At 36.3% G+C, this 25,361-nt stretch overlaps 2 protein-coding genes and 1 pseudogene across 3 annotated transcripts in view; 1 reads left to right on the top strand and 2 right to left on the bottom strand.

Annotated features, from left to right (window-relative positions):
* Positions 827 to 3,326, top strand: LOC109830272 (annotated as a pseudogene).
* On the bottom strand, positions 3,998 to 16,387 carry LOC109848835. Its single transcript, XM_020418537.1, has 3 exons — positions 16,084 to 16,387; positions 4,560 to 4,743; positions 3,998 to 4,416 (listed from the first exon to the last, which is right to left on the bottom strand). The coding sequence occupies exons 2-3, from the start codon at positions 4,728 to 4,730 to the stop codon at positions 4,342 to 4,344; spliced, it is 246 nt and encodes an 81-aa protein (XP_020274126.1). The 5' UTR covers positions 4,731 to 4,743; positions 16,084 to 16,387; the 3' UTR covers positions 3,998 to 4,341.
* The window catches only part of LOC109833333 (zinc finger protein ZAT2-like), a 5,341-nt gene continuing 259 nt past the window's right edge, over positions 20,280 to 25,361 (bottom strand). Inside the window, exons 2-3 of one of the 2 annotated variants that reach the window (XM_020400980.1) lie at positions 23,753 to 24,427; positions 20,280 to 20,478 (exon numbers count right to left, since the gene is read on the bottom strand). In XM_020400980.1, coding sequence (XP_020256569.1) covers positions 20,475 to 20,478; positions 23,753 to 24,390 — 642 coding nt within the window. In that variant the 5' untranslated portion in view covers positions 24,391 to 24,427 and the 3' untranslated portion in view covers positions 20,280 to 20,474. Of the gene's footprint in view, positions 20,479 to 23,594; positions 24,428 to 25,361 lie in introns of those variants that run through there. The other variant, XM_020400975.1, reaches the window with a different exon arrangement.

Here is a 25,361-nt window from a genome sequence, read left to right as displayed (position 1 = left end):
GTATTTCCTTAATCACTTACTAACAAAATGCATTCATGAAGAAGTAGTGAAAGAGGGTGAAGATGGGACACGGTGGAGGAGATCGAAAGGGGGGAGGAGGAAAAGAAGCGGAAGTTGAACATAAAGGTTGAAGATGACCGCAATTTGGATTACTTTAGAAGGGAGAGGGGCTCAGAAGAAAGAACAATTTGGCCGAAGGGTTTTTACACACAAGAGTATTTAATCAAGAAGGCTAAAAGAACAGAAGGTTCGAGAAAACGGGCTGGACCCAAATTTCCCTAAAAGTTTATTATCTCATATATAGTACGTCTCTTAGAAATCAGTAATTAATGTAACATAGCTTCTGTTCTCACATAAAAGGAGAAACTACTCTCCATCTCCTCAAAAGGGATAATCTCGATAAACTTATGATTAATGTCAACAGATACGCAAAAAGTTCTCACAATGTTACATCTAATCCACAAATGCTTCGCAACATAAACCTCATACCATATAAATTACAATACAAAGTCTCCACATCGTACAAATTTAGTGGAACTTAAGGCTAGTCAATATATTGTCATTAACTGGATCAGCCAAACGATCCAAAACGTTCTGATACGGCCCAACACCGGTCACCAAGCCCTGAATGAAAAAGCCCAATATCGCCAGCATAGCCGATCTCCCATTCTTCACTTCTTTAAGCTTCAACTCCTCCACGGACTTCTCATCTTTTAATGTGTTAAGGGGCACACGTTAAAAGCCATCTAAATGGGAAATTCAAGCTAAAAAGTATGGCAATACCTGCCTACGCTCACAAAGATGCGTGAGCCCAAACAAGGAGCTCATGAGGTATGCTACTACAGTTTCAGTCCAGAACGGATGGAGACTACTCCACCAACAAGATTTTCAAGATTTTCGTATTCGACCTGCTGGAATCCAGCATCAGAGATCATACGAGCAAATTAAGTTCTCCTACAAAAACAAGAAAATAATCAAGACAGTCGAGGAAACAGCTTCAACAAGATCGAACGGGAAAATACAACTAGTTACGCCACTTTTTACATTCTCTTCTTCTGTTAATGGGGGGCTTTCAGGTATCGCATATAATCAGATCATGTGATAACAGAAAGTTCCCACATGATTCAGTGATTTACGTACGTGTGACAGTTAATTATGAACAGGACTAATTATATATAGAGTGCAAATGCATCTCTACAAATTAAAGGGTTTGGAATATTGTATTATCCAACCTTTGGTTTCATCGATCACTGAATAAGTTCAATGGTTTTAACAGACGTCTTGGTCTCATTATGTACTACTTGGAGGTAATATATGTTAAAATAAAGGATATGATGGTAATTATGATATTTTTATTCAATCAGCTCATATTAAACCCATGGTTACAAGGCTTCTATGTTTTGCTTAGAAGTACTTGTTTAGTGATAATTCTTGCTATCAAAATATTCAGCTTATTCCCTGATACTCTGGATTAAAAGGCAGTGTATTCTTTTATTTGGTTATCGGTTTTATATAATTTAAAAAGGACCAATTCTCTTCAATCCTCAAAAATCACACAGAAACTTCTTAATTGTAAATGCGCGCAGATCACAGAGAGTCTGGTTCTTCATATTCGAAGTAAAAGTAGCTTTATCGATCATTTGTTGAGACACCTCTGCATGCAGAACTACGAGCTAGTGACTTGCAGTTTATAAAGCTTATGTAATATAATGAAGCCACCTTACCTATTTTGAGTGTTGCCTATGTATATCTCTCCTCTCATCTGCTGCAGACCTCCTTCATGTTTTCTCTTACCTTCCAAGAGATCTCAACTACTTTATTGAACACACAAGTGGTAAGGGATGGAAAGAGTAAGCATAATCTTCCAGCTGCAATGTATTCTTTGACAAAGTTTCCAGGTATTTTAGACTTAAATTTGATGAAATGTTCTTCCCTCCTCCTGCTGCTTATACCATCTAGAATGTTTTATGATATTTATTAATTTATCGTGCAACGGGAATGAAAGGGCAAGACCAGTGATTGTAGATCCAGGTCTCTACGGCTTGAATAAAAAAAGATACCTTTTGGGTTAAAAGATCTATGCCTTCTTCATTTAAACTATAGTAGAATTGTGGGTACTACTTTGGCAAATTGGCAGCACGCCATATATATAGACCAATAAAGGTATTGTTTGGGGATAGAAGTATTTAATTCACGTAAAATGTCTCTATAATCCATGGTCATGACAAATGATGGTATAATGAAAATTCCCAAACCTGAGTTATTTGGTTTGATTCCTCAAACATGATCTTTAATAATTGGAAGTAAGCAAAATTCCCAAACCTGTGGGGAGAACAGTTGTTTTTCCTAGTATGTGCTCATGTAATGATGTAAATAAGATTTTTAGTATGTCCTCAAACATCTCTCATTATTAACTATCTTCCCCTTCTCTGTCTGTGGGTTCATCTTCCATGGTTCTAGCCCAATCTTTTCTTGAATTCTGCATTTGGGGATGGGATAATCTTCCTCGAACCTTACTCATATACTACACAAACTACTTAATATCTTCTGAAGACTACTTGTTAGACTTAAACGTGATTAAATCATAGAGAATAAACATTAAGAGTGGAAGCTTATACCTGAATTCATAACTTAAATCTGAGTTAGGGTTTTGATGATCTTCTAATCTTAGGGTTACTCCATTATGGATCTCTTTAGATGGGGATAAGAGAATGAGAGTAGCTAACCCTAGATTAGGGACCATAACCCCATACATATAGGTGTTGTACATTTGTAATTTGGCCCCTCATCAAATTACAATTACAACCTGGTATCTGTACATATAACCTCATGATTTATTTAAATACCCATTAACCCAAATTGATTGATCACTTTAAGTGAGTTATCCTTAAAGATAATAATACACATTGATTAATCATATGTGCCCACAAATAGATTTAATTAGATTTAAATCCAACACTACTTCCATACCGTCGTCATCTGCAACTCCTAAGAATTTCAGAACACCACCATTAACCACGACCTTCGCTTCGTTATGTGGGGCAATCATCGTCATCCTCTCAACTCGACATCAGAGCATTTTGATCTCACGATCGATAGCAGAGCTCCATTTGGTCGTGGGTTTGCTTCCGAGGACCCGATACTTGACAGACAGTCAGATATTGAGGAGACTGATCGATTGGGGGGTTTTACACCGGGAGGGTGGTGCTTGGGGAGCTCTTTGTTGGGTAAAGATCCTTCTGGTGTTTACGGGTAACCAAGTGTTTTGAGACTGACATTTGAGTTCGAAGAGGCTTGAGAAGTTGCTGAGTGAATTTCAGGCCTAAACAGTGTACGTAGTTCAAAAAACTGTAATTTTGTAAAGGCCGCGTGTTTTTCAAGTTTGCGGGCAGTTTTGGAGGGTCATGTTGATATGTTCGGGGAAATATTGATTTGGAAATGGAAGAAAGTTTTCTCACGATGACTCGCCGTCATCTTTAATTATCTTTACTGAAAAAAAAATCTAGTGGGAAAATATTGCTCAGGTTTTGAGATTCTCTGTTTTATCGAAACCACATAACAAGAGGATTATCTATGTAGCTCAGACAACGCTGTGTTAAGACTGCGAATTTCACTCCAGTTGCTATCACTTGTGCAAACAGGCTATGAGCGGCTGTTTCAAGTAAATATTTGAATCTTTGTCCATGCTAAAGTTCAATCGGTACTCAATAGTCGTATGATGGTTGTATCTTGGTTAATAACTGTAAGCGTGTAATTATTTGCTGATGTCACAACTAGGGAATCATCATTGATCATTCTAGTTTACAGCCTGAGGTGGCAATGAAAGTTGCAACCAATTCAGCCACAATACCGCTAACAGGTTGCGAAAGCAAGCACATCATGTTTCTACGGCAAATTAACAACTATGAACTATACTCGATACATTCTTATGATTCGACCATATAGATAACAGATCATAGACAATTGCATATACAATACTAAAGCACATAGAAGGACGTCAAATGGAAACAAGGCTTACATCAATAATTAGCAAAGTGATCAAACAAAATGATCCCAATGAAACAACTATTACAAAGAGATCATGATCATCCACATTATTCTCATGGACGCCAGACATGTCAGTGACTAGTGCAGGATTTACATGAAATATAACCAGTTCATGCCCAGACCTCCTGATAATGTAAAAAGCAAATGTAAACAATAACCACCTCAAGATTTCATATCTAAGTGCAACTTCTAATAGCTAGTTTTGTGACTCAAAATTACACACAATCCAAAATTATTTTCCTAGTGCTGATGCTTATAAGCAACATTGACTGAATTTTGCAACACTTGAATCCACTACAAGTATTTATCTCTACCAAGACGCTGCAGATGGTAATTGATGGTCCTTGCTGGATTTTTTGGCTTTCCTTTCTGCAATTAGAATCATTAAAAAATCATCAGCGGTACATTAGCGTGAGCAAAAGACGCTACTTTTTCTTCCGCTGTTTTCATATCTGGAATTTTTGTGGAATAAACAGACGTTGGGTTCGTAATATTTATAAATCTGTTCATACCTGAGATTCAACACAAGCTAGCAAAAGGTCTTTGTGCCTCATGCATCTATCATCGTTGTTCTTGTTAAGGGACAAGCATCCAAGAAATGTGACCATCTCCTTCATGCAAGGTTTACTAACATTACCAAACTTTTTCGGATTTATGTACAGACCTCCGGCCTTCCGCCCCATGCTTCGAATTTGCCTAGTTGTGAAAGGGCAATAAAACCTAGATTAGTTTCAGAGGGGGGGACATTAAAAAATAAATCTAAGCATTCAAATGCACCTAGATTATCATATTAAGAAACAAAGAAATTCGCCGCCCAAGTATCAGAAGCATATGAAGAATTTGACTACTGATATGGAAGATCTAAATAAGAGTTTGGAGGTATATTGTGGATTCTTCTGCAATTTTTCAGGACTATGCTATTCCAATTCCTACATGTTTAAAACGGAAAGAATTTAAGTCATACATATGGATATTAACAAATTAAACTTAAGATAGTGTTTATTATGCAAAAGGCAACAATGCCACCTGGAATCACATTCCTAAGAAAATATTTTTTTCTGAATAGGCCATGATGCTAGTAAATCACAATAAGGAATTAATAAGTGCAGAAAATCTTTAGATGAAGGGTATTATAACCAATTTAATATTTGAATAAGAAAGAAGAAATGTCACAACTTATCAAATATCAATGTCAACATCCATGATATCCAAAAGTTATGAGAAAATTCTAACCTGGTATGCTTGCTCAAAAGTAAAATATTTTGCCCAATCAATCGCAAATAAAAATAGTTTCAAAGTTATTTATGTCATCCAGGCAACCCAGATGTTTAATGAAAAACAACAAATCTTAGTACTTGACATTTTTCTGAATATCTGCCAGCTCTAAATAGAAGAATTGAACAGAACTTTAGTAGCTTCAATTTTGTTAGATAGAAGCAGGAAAATTGTATTCATAGACCGTTGACGAGGAATTTGAATGATTATTATTGTTACATTTGGTTCAGCTTGATGATATGTTGCATAGGAATGTAGGATCCAGCCCAAATATTACAAATGAATATCAACCATATTTTCACTCAATGAAGTTCTGACCCAAAATCTATATCTGTACTACTTATAAGACTGCTATGCCAAAACTTTTGACTGTCTCTTTTACCCTCTCCATCAAAAGATCTGACACAGCAATCCCTGATATAGTAATAAGTAATACATAATAAATATAAGTACAGAGTATATATATAAATAAAGATATAAATGATATGAAAACATGCAAGTATGATCATGAATAAACATACAATTAATATGAACTTGAAAATGTTCTAATGGCCATTTAATATTCTTAGCACATCATGATTATTTAACTTTGCACCAACTTTTTAAACTATAATTAGTGATTAAAGTCTAAAAAATACAAAAGAATGTGGTCTTTGACAGCACATGAGATACCAAATCTTGAACATTATAAATCTAATTTAATTAGAGAAGGGTTCAAATGGAGTTCGCGAACCGTTTTTTATTCAGCTGTTTTAGCACAAAGGCTCTCTATTTTCCTTTCTGTTTTTTCCGTTCCTGAATAAATTTATTATTAGCACTTTTTTCTTCCTCTACAGCAGGAGATAGTAAGTAAGCAAATCAGATCAACTTAACACTTTTTCTGACATAGTTGGCTATTTTCTGATGATTATCTATTTTAAGACTTTTTATTTTTTGTACATAATCTTATTGATAGATGAACCAGTGATATATTTATTGACGGCTGAAAAAAGTTGTACGTCCTCCAAGTCACCAATGGAGATAACAGTCATCATTGTGTAAGTGTCTTATTTTACTTTGGTTCATTTAAACTTATATTAATGAGGAACCCAAAATAGTTTTCTATTTTCTTCAGACAGTGATGATTAACTAATAATTGAATGATTCAAGGTGTTACATCAACATGGCTTTCTTCAAGTATGTTGATGAGGCGAATAAAGTCGTGGACAAACCTGACACATAATTTTGTTTTATTTTTTATTTTCTATTTTTAAGCATCCATGATCCACCAATGCTTTTTTTTAACAATACATTAATCAAATAACGTTAGTAGCTTTGGTATCCAATATTTCATTATAACAAACTGGAAACACATGATGACTTCTTGAAGACAATATCTCTATATTTTAGTTACTCTATTCATTTTTCTGTGCATTTTTTATTTTCTATGTTTTCTTTTATCTAAAATTGTAACAATCCTTTTTTTTATTTTAAATTAGTGATGAATACAATAGATATATTTGGATTGAAATATATTAGTTTGTAATTAAGAAATTATGAATGGAGTTTTCTACAAATAATACTTATTAGCATAAATTTTGTGTTATCATAAGATGCTTGGTGGGTTTAGTGAAAACCCTAGAAGTTGAAATCTATGTAGCACGGACACGGATCCGATACGACCATCCGACACACCGACACGAGGCAAATCCTAAAAAATACATAGGATACGTGTGTTCGACACGTGTGTCCGACACGGACACGACACGACACGGTTTCATGTTATGCGTGTCTGTGCTTCATAGGTTGAAATTAAACCAAGTGGTAGCCGCCATATCGTGTTTAAAAAAAAAGAAAAAAACAAAAAAAGAGAAACCGAGCAGCGACTTAGGAGGGCAGTAGGGGCATACCTGGGAGGAAACAAATCAAGGTTTCACTTTTATCTAATCCCCATCTTACCATCACTAATTAATATTGCCAACATACTTACATGATGCATAAGAGGAGCAATCTTAATTGCTCTTTTTGTCTCTTTGTGTGGATCAGTCATGATCCAACCTAGTTAAAAAAAATTCTTCTTCATGCTAAAGCTATAACAACTGAGGTACTAAGTTGTTGTTATACTATGGTCGTATTAAATTATTTGATACGTGTTATGTATTATAATTAGCGGGATGACTGTATTGATTATTATTTTGTATGTCGTATTTAGGGATTCCACAAAACTCCGAGGAAGTATTTTAAGGGGTAGCTAGTTTATCTTCGGATTTGTTGTAAGTGGTAAAATTATGCATTGTGCATTGCGTATTTTTCCTACAAAATGATAGTAAGTATATGTGGATTTGTTCCTAATGGATTATATCATTTTGTATGATTCATTCATATATTAGTTGTTGGCTAGATTGTATTTTGTGATGCAAGCAAATATTTTGGTATAAGCGTATGCTTATTCCTTTGTTAACAATCATGTCTTCTCATATAGTAGTAAGTTGAGATGCATAAGTGATTGCTTAATTTCACTATTGGTTGGCTTTTGACAATTCTTTAAATAATATTTTGCTATATGAACTTTGTTTATTTTTCTTAAAGCATATGCATCTCAAGTCAATATACCGGTATATGTTGAGGATAAGTTAAGTCATCTAAACATGACTCAATGTGCCTCTATGAGATTTTTATTTTAGCTCGAAGAGCCCAAGTTTGGGTCTCATCGTCCCGACCACGGGCTATGTAATAGTGGGGTTTGCCAAGTCAATCGGAGTACCGAAGTGTTGACCGCATTGAGACGTGATTTGCTTCTTTCCATTGCATGCATATATATTTTAAAAATATTACATTATAATTTCCTACTATTTTAGTATTTTGCTTATCAAGTTAATTTATTTTAGTTTTACAAAATTAGTGCTTAATGTATGAATTTATCCACTTATTGAGTTGTGAACTCATTGTATTGTTTTCATTTCGCATTAGGTGGAATTGATGATTTTCAAATTCTTAGAACGAAGCAAGGAATAAAATTCGAGATTGTTATTGTCTTCTAGGTGAAGGTTAAATAAAGTCTTTGATCTTTAATTGATAATTTGAGAGTTTTGTAATAATGAGATAGGTTAAATAAAGTCTTTGATCTTTAATTGATAATTTGAGAGTTTTGTAATAATGAGATTCTTTCCTTTAGGTCGAGTTTTATTTCAAGCAGTGATTTTAAAAGCACAACGAGGCGTGCGCCTCGGGTGCAAGGTGCTTCGGCGCAATAGAGCAGTGCCTCGCAGAAGGTGCGCGACGCTACACTTACTTCGGGCGTGCACCTCATCAGCATCCTGCAACGCCTGACACAAGCGCGAAAGCATGCACCTCAGTAACAGGTAGGCAAAGCAGTGGGTTATTGGGTTTTTGGTACAAACCCAATTTTCACTTAAACTCGAAAGAAAAAAAGAAGCAGTGGCTAGGGTTTTGTCACTCCTTCTCCAACTCTTTCTCCTGATTTCCATTCTTGCGGTCTACACTAGGCAGCAGCAAATGACGGGCGATGGCGGCGAGCGGCGACAACAAGCAGGTTCTTCTCCTTTTTTTCCAGTTTCCTTTTGTTTTCCGATTTCTTTTTGTTTTCCTTTTTTTTCTTTTGTTTTACAGTTCTCTTTTTTAATCCTCAGCGAGTAAGTTCTTTTTTTTTGTACTGTATGTTTTTTAATAGTAAAAATGTTCTTATTGTTGATATTGTGGCAGCCACTCTCACGAAAATTTGACTATTGTTTTAACAGTAAAGGGTTTTGTCGCTGCTTCAGTTCTTAAGTAAGTTCACTCTTCTAAAATTGATTTTGTTGCATGATTAAATAAAAATTAACGTACAAGTTTAATATTTTTAATAGTAAAAATGTTCTTATTGTTGATATTGTGGCAGCCACTCTCACGAAAATTTGACTATTGTTTTAACAGTAAAGGGTTTTGTCGCTGCTTCAGTTCTTAAGTAAGTTCACTCTTCTAAAATTGATTTTGTTGCATGATTAAATAAAAATTAACGTACAAGTTTAATACTTTAATTCACTAAATCTATACATTATGTTATTTGTAAATATATGAATTTTGTTGCATAATGCATATACGTGTTTTGGTGTAGATATGTCTTCATCAGCGGGTGGTGGAAGACAAGATCCTACATGAAATTATACTTTATTAGTTGATGGGAATGCCAATAAACACAAGTGCATATTTTGTAACAATATCACAAATGGCGACATATCCCGACAAAAAGAGCAACTAATCAGGACGGATAGGAAACGCAAAAATGTGAGGCTTTGTCAAAAAATCCCTCCCGATGTGGTTGAAGAGCTAAAAGATTATGAAGAAAGACAAAAGATAGCTAAAAGACAATAAGCTATAGATGATTATCTCCCCGAACTTGGAGATGAGAACATGGTGGAAATCGATGAGGAGGAGGATGAAGATGAACAAGTACAAGTACAACAATGTAGAGATAGAGGAAAATGTCTGGCGGTTCCTAGGTCATCTTCGGTAACAGCAAGAGAAAGGGGGAGTGTTGGCTTGCACAGTGTGGGATCTTCCACAGACCCGAAGAGAAAGGGGCCGATGGATGCATTTCTTACATTCGATCCCGCTCTAGAAGTCGCCAAGGATGAAAGACGGCGCAAGTTGAGACAAACATGTATTGAAGAAAGCCTTAACAAAGATGCAGTAGCTAAAGTGCATCAAGACATAACTCGGTGGTGGTATCAAGCCGGCATTCCCTTTAATGCCGCTCGCCTTAGATCTTTCAAAATCATGTTAAAGTCTGAGGGGCTTTTGGGCTTAACTTGCCTCCTCCGACATTACACCATGTGAGAGAGCCTTTGCTTAAGGAGGAAAATACACCGATGATCTGATACAACCTCATAAAGAGGTGTGGGCTACCAAAGGTTGTTCCTTCATGTCAGATGGTTGGAGTGACAGAAAAGGGGGGACATTGATCAACTTTCTTATGAACTCTCCTCATGATACAATATTTTTTTCCTCTATTGATGCTTCTGATAAGATCAAGACAGTTGACAAAATGTTTGAGATACTTAGTGAGCAGATTAAGCTCATAGGACCTTAAAATGTTGTTCAGATCGTCACAGATAACCATTCTAGTCTCAAACATGCAGGTCAATTTTAAGCAGTTGATTTTATTATTGATCGTTTTTTATTCTTTTATTTATAGGAGCGGAATTGGAAAAAGAGTATCGTCATTTATATTGGACTCCGTGTGCTGCTCATTGTATTAATCTCATGCTCAAGGATATTGGTAAACTACCATCTGTGAAGCTAACCTTGAGTCGAGCTATGGAGTTGATTGGATTCATCTACTCACATGCGTGGGTTTTGAAACTGATGAGAGGTGAAACTAAAGGCAAAGAGCTTCTTAGACCGGCGGTGACACGATTTGTCACATCATTTATGACTTTGTCAAGCACCATCGACAAAAAAATAACCTCAGAAAGATGTTTAATTTGAAGAATGGAGGCAAAGTAAGTGGGCAAGAGATTCAAAGGACAAATCAGCTGAAAGGATAGTTCATATGCCATCTTTCTGGAACAACATTGTTCGCATTCTCAAGCTGACGGCTCCTCTCGTTAGTGTTCTGAAACTTGTTGATGGTGACAAGAAGCCTGCTATGGGATACATTTATGAGGCGATGGATAGAGTTAAGGAGGCTATTGCTAAAATCTTTGGTGATGATTCAACAAAATATTCTGAGGTATTTGATATCAGTGATAAGAGGTGGCATGATCAGCTTCATCGACATTTGCATGCTGCAAGATATTACTTTAATCCTGTATTTTTCTATGACCATCCAAACATCCAAAGGGATGACGAAGTTATGAAAGGTCTTTATCAAGTCATTGAGAAGATGGTGTCCACATAAGACCAAGACAAGGTTGATAGGCAGTTGAATATATACAAGCATGCTGGGGGGTCTTTTTGGTATGGAGATAGCTAAGAGAAACAGAAAAAAAAAAGTCTCCAGGTAAATATGCATAATATAAACCCTTAGTTGACTAGATTTTTTATAAGAAATACACAACTAATCACAGTCTATTTAAATTAACAGCTGATTGGTGGGAGTCTTATGATGCATCAGCACCAGAGTTGCAAAAGCTTGTTGTTAGAGTCCTCAACCTTACTTGTAGCTCCTCTGGCTGTGAAAGAAATTAGAGTACTTTTGAACAAGTATGATTAGTTTTATTTTATTCAACAAAATAGATTTAATTTCCTTAGAGATATGGATATTAATTTGATTGATTTATATAAATTACAGATACACACCAAGAAGAGGAATAAATTGGATCATAAGAGGTTGCAAGATCTAGTTTACTGCAAATACAACCAAGCTTTGAAGGAGAGATTTGACTGCATAAATTCTATTGATCCAATTAAGTTGGCTGATATAGATGAAAGCAATGAGAGGTTGTTAGGGCAGTTTGGTGAAGGTAAAAATGCAGAGAATGACTTGGTGGAGGGCGAGGACAACCTTACATATTGTGTCGTAGGAGATGCAATGGGAATTAAAGAAGATGATGCTATGTATCTAAGATTGACTAGTATGTTTCGAGGATCTTCGAGTGGTATTGGTTCATCGTCAAGGAGAGAGCCAGTTTCTGAGTCAGAAGATGAAGAGGAGTTTAATGATGATGATGATGAGACTGAAGATGGTGTTCTATTTGTAGGGGATGATGATGATGTTAATGAGGATGATTAGAGTCATTACGCTATTATTTTGCTACTTATTTGCTTTGTTTTATTAGATTGCTTGCTTTGCTTTTATGTTAATGAACTCTTTAAGTGTTCTAGCTGGCCTAGTTGCTTTAATTTGATGGACAACTTGATTTGCTTTGTGATTTGGTAGTATATATTTTATTTATCTTGAGTCCTTGACATTTTCTATGTGAAATTTCACAAAAAAATTTCATTCATCTTGTATATCTTCAAAATTGTGGTATGGAATGCGTCTCGCTTCGCTCGGGTGCACGCATCGCATTGCGCCTTGCGCATGTGCACGTAAATTGATTTTGTGCCCCGCATTGCGCCTCGCGCATTGAAAACACTGATTTCAAGTTGAGGAATACTTGTTTATATCAAAACAATTGGATTATTGTTGACTTTTGGGATTATAGAGAATATTTATTGTCGGTTTTAGTTCAATAAAGAGATTGTTTTAGTGGTCTTTTGATGAATGTAAATTTTAAGAACTTTTCACAGGTTTAGTCCAACTCCAATATTCCTTTTAGGTTCAAAAATTGGGGTCGTGACAGATTGGTATCAACAAGGTTTTAAATATCAGTTATCGATGATTTATCAGACGGTTAAAATCCTTATCGAATGGCAGAAATCGGGGATATATCGAGGATAAGTGGTATTTATCAGAGTGATATACCGTATGATGTATATATATAATATAATACCCCAAATTGTAATCTAACCATATGCCCCTCTTTTATTCTCTCAACCTTCACTAAATAACTAGAGAAAAAACCAACTGAATAGTGAATATCATTTGTTGCTACAACTTCAGAAGTTGTGTTGAGGGTGTGACGTCGATGGAGAGTCCAAGTCGAACTGTCGAAGTCACAGTTAATGATGACGTCGATGGAGAGAGCTCGACATCGATGGAGAGATCAGCGTCGATCAACGTTATCGAGTCGATCAGTTGATGATGGCGTCGATGGAGAGAGCACAGCATTGATCGAAGTTGATGAAGTTAACGTCGATGAGAGAGCAGGGTCAAATGGTCGAAGTTGATAGCATTGAGGTTAGCGGAGTCTGAGGATGGGCGGAGGCAAGCGTCTAAGTCGACGGAGGTGAGCGTCAAGGTTGACGAAGTTCAAAGAGGGATAGAGATCAGAGAATTAGGGCAGTGGGCACAGCCGCACAAATGAGAGAGAACGGAGGATTAGAGCTACAAAAACAAATTTAAGTTTTATTGTAAAGAACGGGTCGGGTCGGGTTTCAAGTTCACTCAAAGACCGTCCATTATCCAAAATCACAACCGAATAGTGTGGCCCGATAATTTTGATTTTAGAGCAGCTAATATCGGCCGATAATCATCTTTATCGCCGTATTATCGCCGATAAACCCTAAAAAACGATAACCGATTTAAATTCCAACTTATCCTATCGAAAAGCTCCCAAAACCGATAACTCAGGGATAGTATCAGATTATCGGCTGATATTTAAAACCTTAGGTATCAGAGATTAGGCTATAGGTCCTAGTTGATTTTGGAGATGATTAAGTAATGAAAGAAAAATATATTGGATTTTGACGCATAGAAATGAAAGTTGATATTTCATTTTGAAGTGTGATCGAGGACAATATGAACATTATCAGATCAAATTTTAGGTATAGGGGTATATAAGCTTAGAGCCATGAATCACATAATTTCTTTAGTTTTTTTAAGGTAAAATGCTTAGTCCGAGTAGTTTAATGCATGTCTAGTGTATGTGTTTCATTAAAATATTATTTGATTACTTATGCTTGTGATAAAGAATATGTTATGAATTAATTTAATGATAATTAATACGATGAATATTTTGTACTAAACATGTTTGTTTTTTGTAATGTTAGATTGAGATAGGCTCGTGGGAAGAGAGGCTCTAGTGTTGCAGTGAAGCGCTCTGCTCCTAGATTGATGCTAATGCAGAGGTTATGTTACCTTAGAGTATACCCCAATCGACTAAGTGTCCCTGGACTAGGGTTGGTGGAAATGCTGGTGCAAGTTGACAAAATATCGAGTCCCCTAATGTTAGTAATGAGGCTCCTAATGGGAATGCCAAGGGAAAATCATGACCCAGAACTCGTAGGGGAATGACTACTCATACGGCTAGGACAGCGAGGGGATTATCGGAACTCAGTGGGGTGCTGAAGGACTCATCAGTTTTATTGAGATGTAGAGTGAATTCATGGAGAGACAAATGAAGATCCTTGAAAAACAGTCGGAGGCAACTGAGAAGCTGAGCAAAGCACTAAATATACAAAAGAAGACTAAACCTATTGACAGTGATTTTAAAAAGTTTAAGAAGTTAGTCTCTACCATCTTCTCAGGAAGGTTCTGATCTAACAATGGCACAGGAATGACTGAAGAAAATGGAGTACTTCAGAGTCTTAGGGTGTTCAGAGAAGCAAAAAGTTATTTATGTTACCTTTATGCTGGAGGGAGATACAGAGATCTGGTGGGAAACTAAGAAGGCCAGTTTATCACTTTAAGAGGAGGATATTCCTTAGAGCAGATTTGTTAAATTATTCATGAAGAAATATTTTCCCTTGTATGTCTGCTCTAGCAAGAAGAGGAAACTTATGGATTTGTCGCAAGGTGACATGACCAGTGTTATCAATGCGCAAGGCATAATACGGGACGCAAATCATCTTTACACGCACATGCGCAAGCGCAACGTGATGCGTGCGCCCGAGTGATGCGAGACACACACCACCCACCAGTGTTATCGAGGCGCAAGGCACAAGGCGGGGTGCAAAGGTCCCTTACACACACCATGCGCAAGGCGCACAATGAGACGCGCGCCTCACTAAATTGGGGCGCATAACTCAAACTAATATTTTCTAACATAAGACAAAGAAGCATATAAGCAACATATTTATAAATTATCACATAAAAAGACTAAAAAAATATAATTTCACCTACTTAATCACGAAAGAGTCTTAATTAACATGCATAACATAGAGAAGTTCATAAGTTTTCACAAATCACAATGCAAGATAATATCCAACATGAGCAAAAGTCTACTGAATTTTTAAAATAACAAATAAGATACAAGAAATATGTATACAAGAAATTATGCTAACTATTTTTTTCTAATTATACTAATTACTAAGTTGTTACTTGTTGTCGCTCACTAACTTTGTTTTCTTTTTTTACAGATTATACTTGAGAGTTAAGTAGCAACGAGCAAGGATGAAGGATCAATCAAATTTCCCAACGCAACTATCAAAATAAATATCCATAATTCATTCAAATGTATATTCATATTGTATTCCTATTTTTTGTGAACTGTGAACAGCTAAAAAAAATTAAACAGAAGCTATATTGTATAATGTTTAACTAGTTAGCATGCTAGCAGTTTAGTTCGTTGAAAATTAAACTAGTTATGCACAATTTCTAATCAAATTCATAACTGCAAAACTAGAAGTGATGACACATATAATGCTATCAGAACTTATCTGCAACTCTTGAGGCCTGATTCAAATGAGGGGGATTTCAAAAGAAAAGAAGAACGGCAATTTAAGAAGAACGGCAGAAGAACGGCAAAAGATCAGAATCCTAGAGCTTCAAAGTTATAATCAGTACAGGGATTCTTTTGTAAAGTAACCATCAGGCACAATAACAGGAATAAGTCTTTGGAGCCACAAAAATTATCTACACAATGATGTTATTTCAATTTATAGGTACATTCAACCTCATATTACTTCCACAATGATCAGCAAACCCCAGGAATTAGAACACACCACTGCACTCTTTAGTATCGAGTTCATCAACACAACAAAAACCGGAAAAAAAGTAAAAGAGAAAAAAAGGATGAAAGAAAGAAAGAAAACAAGAAAGGGAGGGGAAAAGGGGAAAAAAACTTGAGTATGTCTTTGCAACGGTAAAAAAAAACATAAGGGAAAATAGATTATTTTCAAAATGAAAAAAAGAAGAAAACAAGAAAACAAGAAAACATCAGTGCAAAAAAAAGAGAACAAATAATTGTCAAAACGAAAAAAGAAGAAAAAAAGAAAATAAAAAAACTGAAAAAAAACCTGGTCGGTCGGCGGCGGATCCGAAGGCGAAGGAGTCGGCGGCGGTGGGCGGCGTCGTCAGTCGGCGTCGTCGGCGTCCTTAGATCTTCAACTGTCAGCAGATTGGGGTAAGAGTTGAGGAGAGGAGCAAAGCCAACATTGAGGGGAAAAAAACCCTAAAATATTAAGGGTTTGTTAAAGAAGAGACCCGAAACCCGCTTGAACACCCGAACCAAAAATCATTCAGTCGCTAAACCCGCTTGAACACCCGAACCCCAAACCCATTCAGTCGCTAAACAAGGCGACTCAAGGCGGTGCGCCCAACGCGATTTCCAGGCGCGCCTGGGCGCGAGGTGCGACGGCGAGGAGGGCGAGGGCCAGAGCGACGAGGCTTAAGAAAACCCTTGTTTTTAAAGAGAGAGAGAGAGAGAGAGAGAGAGAGAGAACTGGTTGAAGGATTGAGGAGAGGGGATAAGGTTGTTTTGGGGATTTTAGCTTAGTTGGCATGCAATAATTGTTAAAAGGGCTGCAGCCACAAACGTCACACTTCAAGGGGCTGAATCACATTGGGGAAAGTAGGAGGGGCTGCAGCACATGAAGTTTCTGTTTTGGGGCCTGGACACATTTTTCCTAAAAATTAGGTATTATATTGTGATTTTGTAGTAATATATTATTTATCATGGACATTTTTCATATGAATTCTAAAACATGTTCTTCGCGCTTGATTATATATTTGGAAAATTATGTGGCGGCATGGTTATCGAGGCGCGCGTCCAAACGCCCCAGGCGCGCGGGCGCTGCGGGCCTGCAGCGACAGCGCCCGGCACCCGAGGCGGGTCGCTGCGGGCAGCCGAGGTGCAGAACTAACATTGTAGACAGAATAGAACTAACATTGTAGACAGAATAGAACTAACATTGTAGACAGAATAGAACTAACATTGTAGACAGAATAGAACTAACATTGTAGACAGAATAGAACTAACATTATAGACAGAATAGAACTAACATTGTGCAGATTAGAACTAACACTGTAGACAGAATAGAACTAATATTGTAGACAGAATAGAACTAACATTGTAGACAGAATAGAACTAACATTGTAGACAGAATAGAACTAACATTATAGACAGAATAGAACTAACGGTAACAATACATCTGTTTTATGGGTTCATCATAGATCACATTATCTAGGATAGAATGTTTTATTTGGTGATGGTTATCTGTTCTATGTTGAAGTGTCAGTTATTCTGGAATGATTTTAACGGTAACAATACATCTGGCGTAAAGGTAGTGTTAGGTAATGATTTCTTATCACTTACAGCAGAAAGTGGTACAAAATTGATCTTATATGTGGACGTGTACAAGGTGTCTACTGATAGTAGATTTTGCCTGCAATTTATGTTTCGTGAAGCTTATTGGATTTTGATTGAATTAGGAATAGGACATTCAGTTAGAATGATAAAATATGATTATTGGATTTACTATGTTCATCTCCTGTCAATGGTTTGACATGTTATTTTAGGTCAACCTTAGATAATTTTGATCTGCATACAACTTTAATCTATTTATGATTCTTCTGTCGAATTTATCTGGGGATCCTTAACCATGAATACAAGACAAATGTGATGGGAACCTTGAACATGTTGGGGCTGGCAAAGAGGATTGGGGCACGTTTCCTGTTGACCAGCACTAGTGAAGTTTATAGTGACCCACTTGAGCATCCACAGAAGGAGACTTACTAGGGCTATGTCAACCCTATAGGTTAGTGATCCTATCTTGCTAGTTTTAGTGAAGCTAATGTTTGTTCATGGACTTTTTTGAATGAAAGTAAGCTTCCATTATTCTCTTAGTGAGTTATCAATATATTAATTTCACTATTATGCCTTTCCAGGAGTTAGGAGTTGTTATGATGAAGGAAAAAGAACAGCAGAAACATTGGCTATGGATTACCATCGAGGTGCAAATGTTGAGGTAAGCTAATTTAGTTTTAATATCATTTATATGTACTGATTGTCTTTTGCTAAGTACAACGCTGTCATAAGCATACGGTGGCCTGGCCTTTAAAGTGGCTTAGCAAGGGAAATCCCAAAACATTAATTCTCAATATTCACTGACTTGAATCTCGATCCCACCGTAATGTTAGTTCTATTCTGTCTAGTTCTATTCTGTCTACAATGTTAGTTCTATTCTGTCTACAATGTTAGTTCTATTCTGTCTACAGTGTTAGTTCTAATCTGCACAATGTTAGTTCTATTCTGTCTACAATGTTAGTTCTATTCTATCTACAATGTTAGTTCTATTCTGTCTACAGTTCTATTCTGTCTACAATGTTAGTTCTATTCTGTCTACAATGTTAGTTCTATTCTGTCTACAGTGTTAGTTCTAATCTGCACAATGTTAGTTCTATTCTGTCCCCTTCATTTTCACTTTTCTTGGGCATCATGCACTCTTTTCTCTTGGTCATCCTCCTCCGGCCTATCATACTATGGGTTCAAAAGTGGCAGGGACAACGACGAACTCCGGCGTAGTCGAGAGCGAGATAGGGAGCGACGGCGAGCTACCGCGAAGAGGTCGGGTGGAGGAGAGGAGGGGAGACGGCGACAAACTCTGGGGAGGCTTGGGAGCCTGGGCGGAGGTGGCGACGGCGAGGAGGGCGAGGGCCAGAGCGACGAGCTTAAGAAAACCCTTGTTTTTAAAGAGAGAGAGAGAGAGAGAGAGAGAGAGAGAGAACTGGGTTTGAAGGATTGAGGAGAGGGGATAAGGTTGTTTTGGGGATTTTAGCTTAGTTGGCATGCAATAATTGTTAAAAAGGGGCTGTAGTACAAAACGTCACACTTCAAGGGGCTGAATCACATGGGGAAAAGTAGGAGGGGCTGCAGCACATGAAGTTTCTGTTTTTGGGGCCTGGACACATTTTTCCCTAATTTTTAATGCTAACACCCAACATAGTAGCAAAATTTATAAATTTTCAAATTAAATGTTAAATCAAGACTAATATCTAAGCAAATGATTAGTTAGCGTCAATGAATACCTAGATCATCAACACAAAATAAATACCTAGCTAACCTAAATAAATATATATATAATATATTGTTCATCCTTCTATTATCCTTTAACTCAAGAAGAAACTGCATCAATGACCTCCATAATCAAATTACTACATCAATACACCTTCAGCAGATCTAAATCAGGTCAAGAAGATATTTCAACTAAAAAATCAACAAATTTGAACAAATCATCACTTTAAAACTTAAATCTAACAATATTCTATCAGAGCTACAACAAATACAACGAAACATCCCAGATCTGTTTTAACTAAGCAACACAAATCCTAAATTACCTCAAAATTATTTTCATTTTTCACTGAAATTTCAGCTCAGAAGTTCAAATAGATCGAGAATAGATGAAAATTAAAGAAATAATAGAGAGATTAGGGTTCACACCAGAAATTGGAAGGAGAATCGCGAGGAGATGGATTCGTTCTCTTCGAGGGTTTGGAGATGAACCGTTGAGACTACTTGGTACTAGCGGGCAAAGTGGGATGGCGGGTGGCGGCGACTGCAGGGTGAGGTTGGACTTTGGAGATTTGGAGAGAGTTAGCGTTTAGATGTCTTGAGAATGAGGGATTTTATACCTGGGTGGATTTTGGAGGCTTGGAGAGAGTTAGCGTTTAGATATCTTGAGAATGAGGGATTTTATACCTAGATTGCCTTTCCATTGGAGGATTTGATTTCAAATTTCATAATTGAATTCTGAAATTTGAAATCCATAACTTCAAATTCAATTCCTTTGTGAACATCCAAAATTCAATTTGAAATTCATGTTTGACAAATTTTAGAATTTTAATTTTAAAAATTTCAGTTGAGTTGTTTGCCAACTAGTAGAATTTTAATTACTGAGCTAAAATTGTAGTTCGAAGATAATTTAGAAATAAGATATTCAAATTACATAATGTTTACATCGAAATTGGTGAAAATAAATGTCTTAAATAGTATATCACATATCCAACTAACTTAACATATAAATAAAAGACCTCAAAACCTCAAATACAGTAATGTCAATAGTTGACCTAATAATCATCATAAAAATAACTGAAATCATTCATCAATAAAACTTTGTAAGCTCATTCACCACTAACCAAAACAATAAATAAAGTATAAACTTCAAATATTGCATATACAATTTAACAAACTAGAAATCCAAAATATCCAACAAATACAAACCAACAAAAGTTAATATTTCGCCATTACATAGTATCATTTCTTAAGTTGCTCTCGCGCTAGTTTCTTTAAGACTTTTACATCTGATTCAAATGAGAGTTTTTTTTTCTAATGTTTATACACTTTCACTTTGTATTTCTTTTGTAGTTTTCTCCCGTAGGTTCAGAAAATCTTGCTTTGCGAGTTCTTAAATCACCTGAAACAATAACAAGAAGACCAAATTAGCTCCAGTTTTAAAGACCGTGCAGACTTGCAACATAAAAGAAATCATGTTCTATTTAGATTGCTAAGAATCACATTTGGGGATAGTAGTAGACAATCCATTAGAAGAATCATTATTATGTACACTACTAAGTTCTGTTGACATCCCAACATGGACAGCTCTTTCTGAGAAGGAAAAAAATTGATCATAGACAACTTTAATTTGTTCAAATGAATGGTTCTAAGATTCAATAAGAAACTGTAATATATGTGATGGATGAGACCTGTGATAATTTCAGCATGACGCCCACCAGAAAGAGGACTGAATGGACTAAAGTCCTAACAACTGAAACATGATGGGCCCAAGTTGTATTATTACTGATGGCGGAACAAACTTTACAGGCATTGCTACAGCAATCAGCGCAGAACATAAAAAAAATTCTATCAGAAAACATTTGTGCATGTCACCTGATAATGCAACAGGAAACAAGACAAAACGAGCTTACAAAAATTGACCAGAAACTGGGTAACTGACTGCAAATTCTGCTTTTATTTGTCCATTGAATTTCTATGAGGGGCTCCTATCAGGTTGACCAATGCAGTTTAACACAGTTACTACGAACTACAAATTTAAACTGAGGCTCAAACCTTGCAGATTTGCTTCTTCAAGAATCACAGAAATTCCTCCCCTCGCTAGCGTTAACGTCATAATACAAATAAAGCGCAAGCGATCAAACGTAGGAATTGTTCGAAAGAGACACTAATAAAAGTTTTAGCACATACATAAGCAAATGCTAGACTATACCATTCTGTTGATGAAATCAAGTTCTCGTGACCCTCACTATCATCTACTTCGCCATGATGCCTCCACCTCTTTTGTGTATACTAAGAGATTTTCGCTACCTCTGACATTAGAAGCAAATCAACAATGCTTCTCATTCAAAACTAAACTTGACAGTAGTCTTCCCCCACTTGTTGTCCTCATCCTCCGCCTGCATCGCTCGTCTCGAATCATATTGGTGCACCTTTCCTACTCCACACTACGAGTCGGATGCCTCTATCTTCTCCATCACTTAGCTTGGACCGAATATGTGCGATCATCGTCTTTAAGTTCAATATCACCATCTCCATCTCCATGTATGTCACTCGGTCATGCCTGATAGCAAGCTCCATCTAATCTAGAAATGTCCTCCTCGAATCTACACACCAACCAACTTCTGCTCCTGCAATGACTCTGAATAATATATGCTGACAACTCTACTGTTAGAATCACGTCTGATTCTCTACACCAGCCTCATCCATCGCATACTTGTTAACTTATCTGCCATCAGATTTGTCTCGCCACCATCATCAAAACTTTTTAGCACTTTCTAACCAATCTAAGTAAAATCTAAAAAATCAAACCCTCCCATCGCGTCCAGAGCACTCCAAAAATCTAGGAATCAACTCCTGGATCGTCGAAATCTGTCTCCAAACCCTCGATCAAAAGATAAATTAATCTGCATCATAATTTAATTTAATAAAATTTTAATCAAACCCTCACCCACATGAACAGTGTTCCCACCGCTATTGTACCTTCTTTTTTTCTTTATCTTGATTCTTGTAAAGCCGATCTTCAATCTCGCACAATGACGACTTTTATTTAAAAAACTCACTCCCGATCCATCAATATTGCTCTGATACCATTTGTTGGGGATTTTAGTTTCCCCGCCTACTATGATCTGCGTAGCTCAAAAACCAACCCACAATTACCAAGATAGAAAACAATCACAATCAAGAAGAAAGAATATCGAGATTTGTGTGATTCGGTAGACCAACTTCGATCTATATCCACGGGGCAACAATACGAGAAATCCAGTATGTATTAGAGAGAACTACAAGAAAAACCACTCAACTCTTGTCTCTCAATTTCTCAACCTCAAATACATAATCAACTCTCATATTCTCTCTAAAACTCACTCCTTACAATCTTTTAGACGGACAAACACTGCAAAACTCTCTCCCAATATTGTAATCTTTTGCACAGTTAAAGACCACGAAACCATCGTCTCGCACAATATTCTTGAATCAGGCGACACCTTCTACTAAGGCTAGATTATAAGAATATTGGATCTCTCTCTCCTCTCCTTGGTTTTTCCTCCAATAATAGGAGAATGAAACCAAAACCCTACCCCTAGCCAAACTTCCTAATTAGAATAGGATACAAACTCCTGATCATGATGAGACCCAATCTCCTAATCATGATAAATCTCTAGCTTTATCTAATTCTCATGAAATTATATAAAGAATCAAAGACACAATCTTAACACTCATTTTGTCAACAAGGTATTGAAACTTTCAGAGGCATCCTCCATTTTGAATCGAGTTTCATTATTACCTCTTTAATGAAACAGGTTGTTATACTCCACTTGTTTTGAACAATAACTGATTCTTTAATAGATAAGTTATTACTTCATCTTAGAAGTTTTCATTTTGAGTTGCCTCGTCCACTTTAAACCCCATAAATTCCCCATAACAAGAGAGGATTATTAGGCACTATGTTGATATGCAGGCGCTTCTTCCTGTATTAACTCATTAAACTTTTTTCTTGAAGACAAATGGCATAGTTATATAAAGGATTGTTAAACAACAAATAGTTTAAATTGCAGAAAGTGTGAGAGAAATGAATTAACACTGCTTTCAGGACCATAAAAAATGTCAATCATTGATCAATGGCAGTAATCATTAACCTTAATTAACTGCAAAACTTTTAGGTAACATAATTAGCTTTTCTTCAAATCAAAAGATAATAATTCAACATGATTTATATAAAGTATCAAACTTTTTAAATACAACTAACAAAAAAATTTCTTTTCCAGCTCCTGACCTGATCGAAGACGAGCAATCCTCTCACCTCTACTGATCGAGAAGAAGAAATCCTTCGACTACAACGTAGATCATACTAATTTCCAGAATGAATTGACATATTCTCAATAAACATTGGACACAAGACAGTAACATATATGCACTGTAAAGACATCACACTATAGTATAATACTAACAAAGTTTTATATGTCAGAAATAGAAACTTAGAAAGAATGGCAACCACCAGAAATTCTAAATAGCATTCAAGAAAAATACATATAGTAAAAAGATTTTATATTGTTAACATATCAGACATCTAATCTAAATAGATATATCCAATTAAGACCTTACTTTTTCATAGCATTTACTATTTTTCAAAATGAGCACCTAAGAAATAAATTAATCTTGGTTTTATTCATGCGGACCTCTGTTCTCCATCTGACTCTGGCGGCGGCCCATTAAGATTGATTTCAACCCTAACATTCTCCGGTGCATGATGTTTATTCTCAACAATCTCGACACTTTGACCCCGGCCCCTTGCAAGAATTCCATTATAATGTCGCCTCATGTGCCCACCGAGAGCTTGACCTGTCGCAAATGTCTCATTGCAGTGCTTGCACCTGCGCTCTGAAAAAACACCGCTGTCTTTAGATCCTTCCATTATCTCGGCTACATTACTTCGCTGCTTATTATGGCTAGCCGTATGCCCTCCTAGCGCTTCATGTGTGCTGAAAGTCTTCTTACAGGTAGAGCATTGGTATATTGGAGTTAGAACAGTACTCTTAGACATGATCACTAGAATCTTAGCCGCAGCGTGCTCTGCTGTGTCTGCTGATCTTCTAACGGGTTTATTTACACCTCGATAATGTCGATTAGGATGACATCTCATATGTCCATAGAGAGCTTTCTGAGAGGGGAAGATCTTTTTGCATTCTGGACAAGCAGGGGGCTCATTGCAAGAGTTCAAATTGGTCGTAGATTTTGCAGAGATCGTCTTATTGGAGTCCCTTGGTTTTGAGAGTTTAGACTTCAAGCCAAGCCTGCATTTGCCTGTTGAAACCATTGTATTGTACTATTTGGATCACCGCTTCTTGATCAATCTGAGAGTCAAAAAGATTTTAAGTGTAAGTATGTGAAGGGAGAAGAAAAGAGCAGAACGTAATTTGTAAGTAGAGCAAGAGATTTTACAAGAGAGAGAAACTTTTCATCCGAAGTTAAATTAGATAACAGAATAACTAGTTTTTTTTAAAAAAAACCGGCACCAAATAAATTCCAAGTAAAAAGGAATTGAAAGATAGCTCTTCTTTCCAATAGGAGCAGTTGATGTTTTTAGATTGAGTATCACACAGTAAAGAGATATATAGATAAACTTCTAGATAATCAGTTCAATTTAAAAAACAACAAAAGGAAATGAATGAACAATATCTCATCTAGATGAACTAAATCTCAAATAGCACTTCAGAGATAACAGCTGAATTTTTTCTAAACAAAAAGGGTTTTCTTCACCAAGTACTTAACTAAGAGTCGTCGATACTTGTCCACTGAAAACCCTAAGAATTACCCAACTGAAGATCTGAACTACTCAACTTAAAAATATTGCAACAGCATAAGATTTCGTCTAAAACTTATAATGAATTTGAATTATAGTGCACATAAAAGAATAGCGCTGTTGCAATCCAATTAACCGAATACCGAACTCCCAACTGAAAATAATGGTAAGAGCTAGAGAGTGAAAACTAGCTTCACCGACCACATATTCATTCCTCAAGCTACATTGAGGTGAGTCCATAAGAAAATTCAAATACATTATATAAAAATTCCAGCTTAAAGTTTGAACTCTTAACCTGAAAAGGATTGGAAAAAATATTTTTTTGAATATATCAATCATCACTAGACACCGTACCATATAAAAAAGTGTATCTAAGGACAAAGCAACATCCAAAGGAAAAATAAAACAACTCAAAAATATTAAAAATAGTTTTATTCATTCAAAATTCGTTCTCCATACACAATGAGAAGAAAAAAGTAAAAAAT

The sequence above is a fragment of the Asparagus officinalis genome, chromosome 1, assembly GCF_001876935.1.
Source record: "Asparagus officinalis chromosome 1, Aspof.V1, whole genome shotgun sequence".
NCBI lineage: Eukaryota > Viridiplantae > Streptophyta > Magnoliopsida > Asparagales > Asparagaceae > Asparagus > Asparagus officinalis.
This window is presented reverse-complemented; position numbering and strand designations above follow the sequence as displayed.

Coding starts and splice junctions, on each gene's coding strand:
- LOC109848835 (XM_020418537.1), bottom strand. CDS start 4,730: ATGGGGCGGAAGGCCGGAGGTCTGTACATAAATCCGAAAAAGTTTGGT. Junction 4,417..4,559: donor TAGCTTGTGTTGAATCTCAG/GTATGAACAGAT, acceptor TTCTAATTGCAG/AAAGGAAAGCCAAAAAATCC.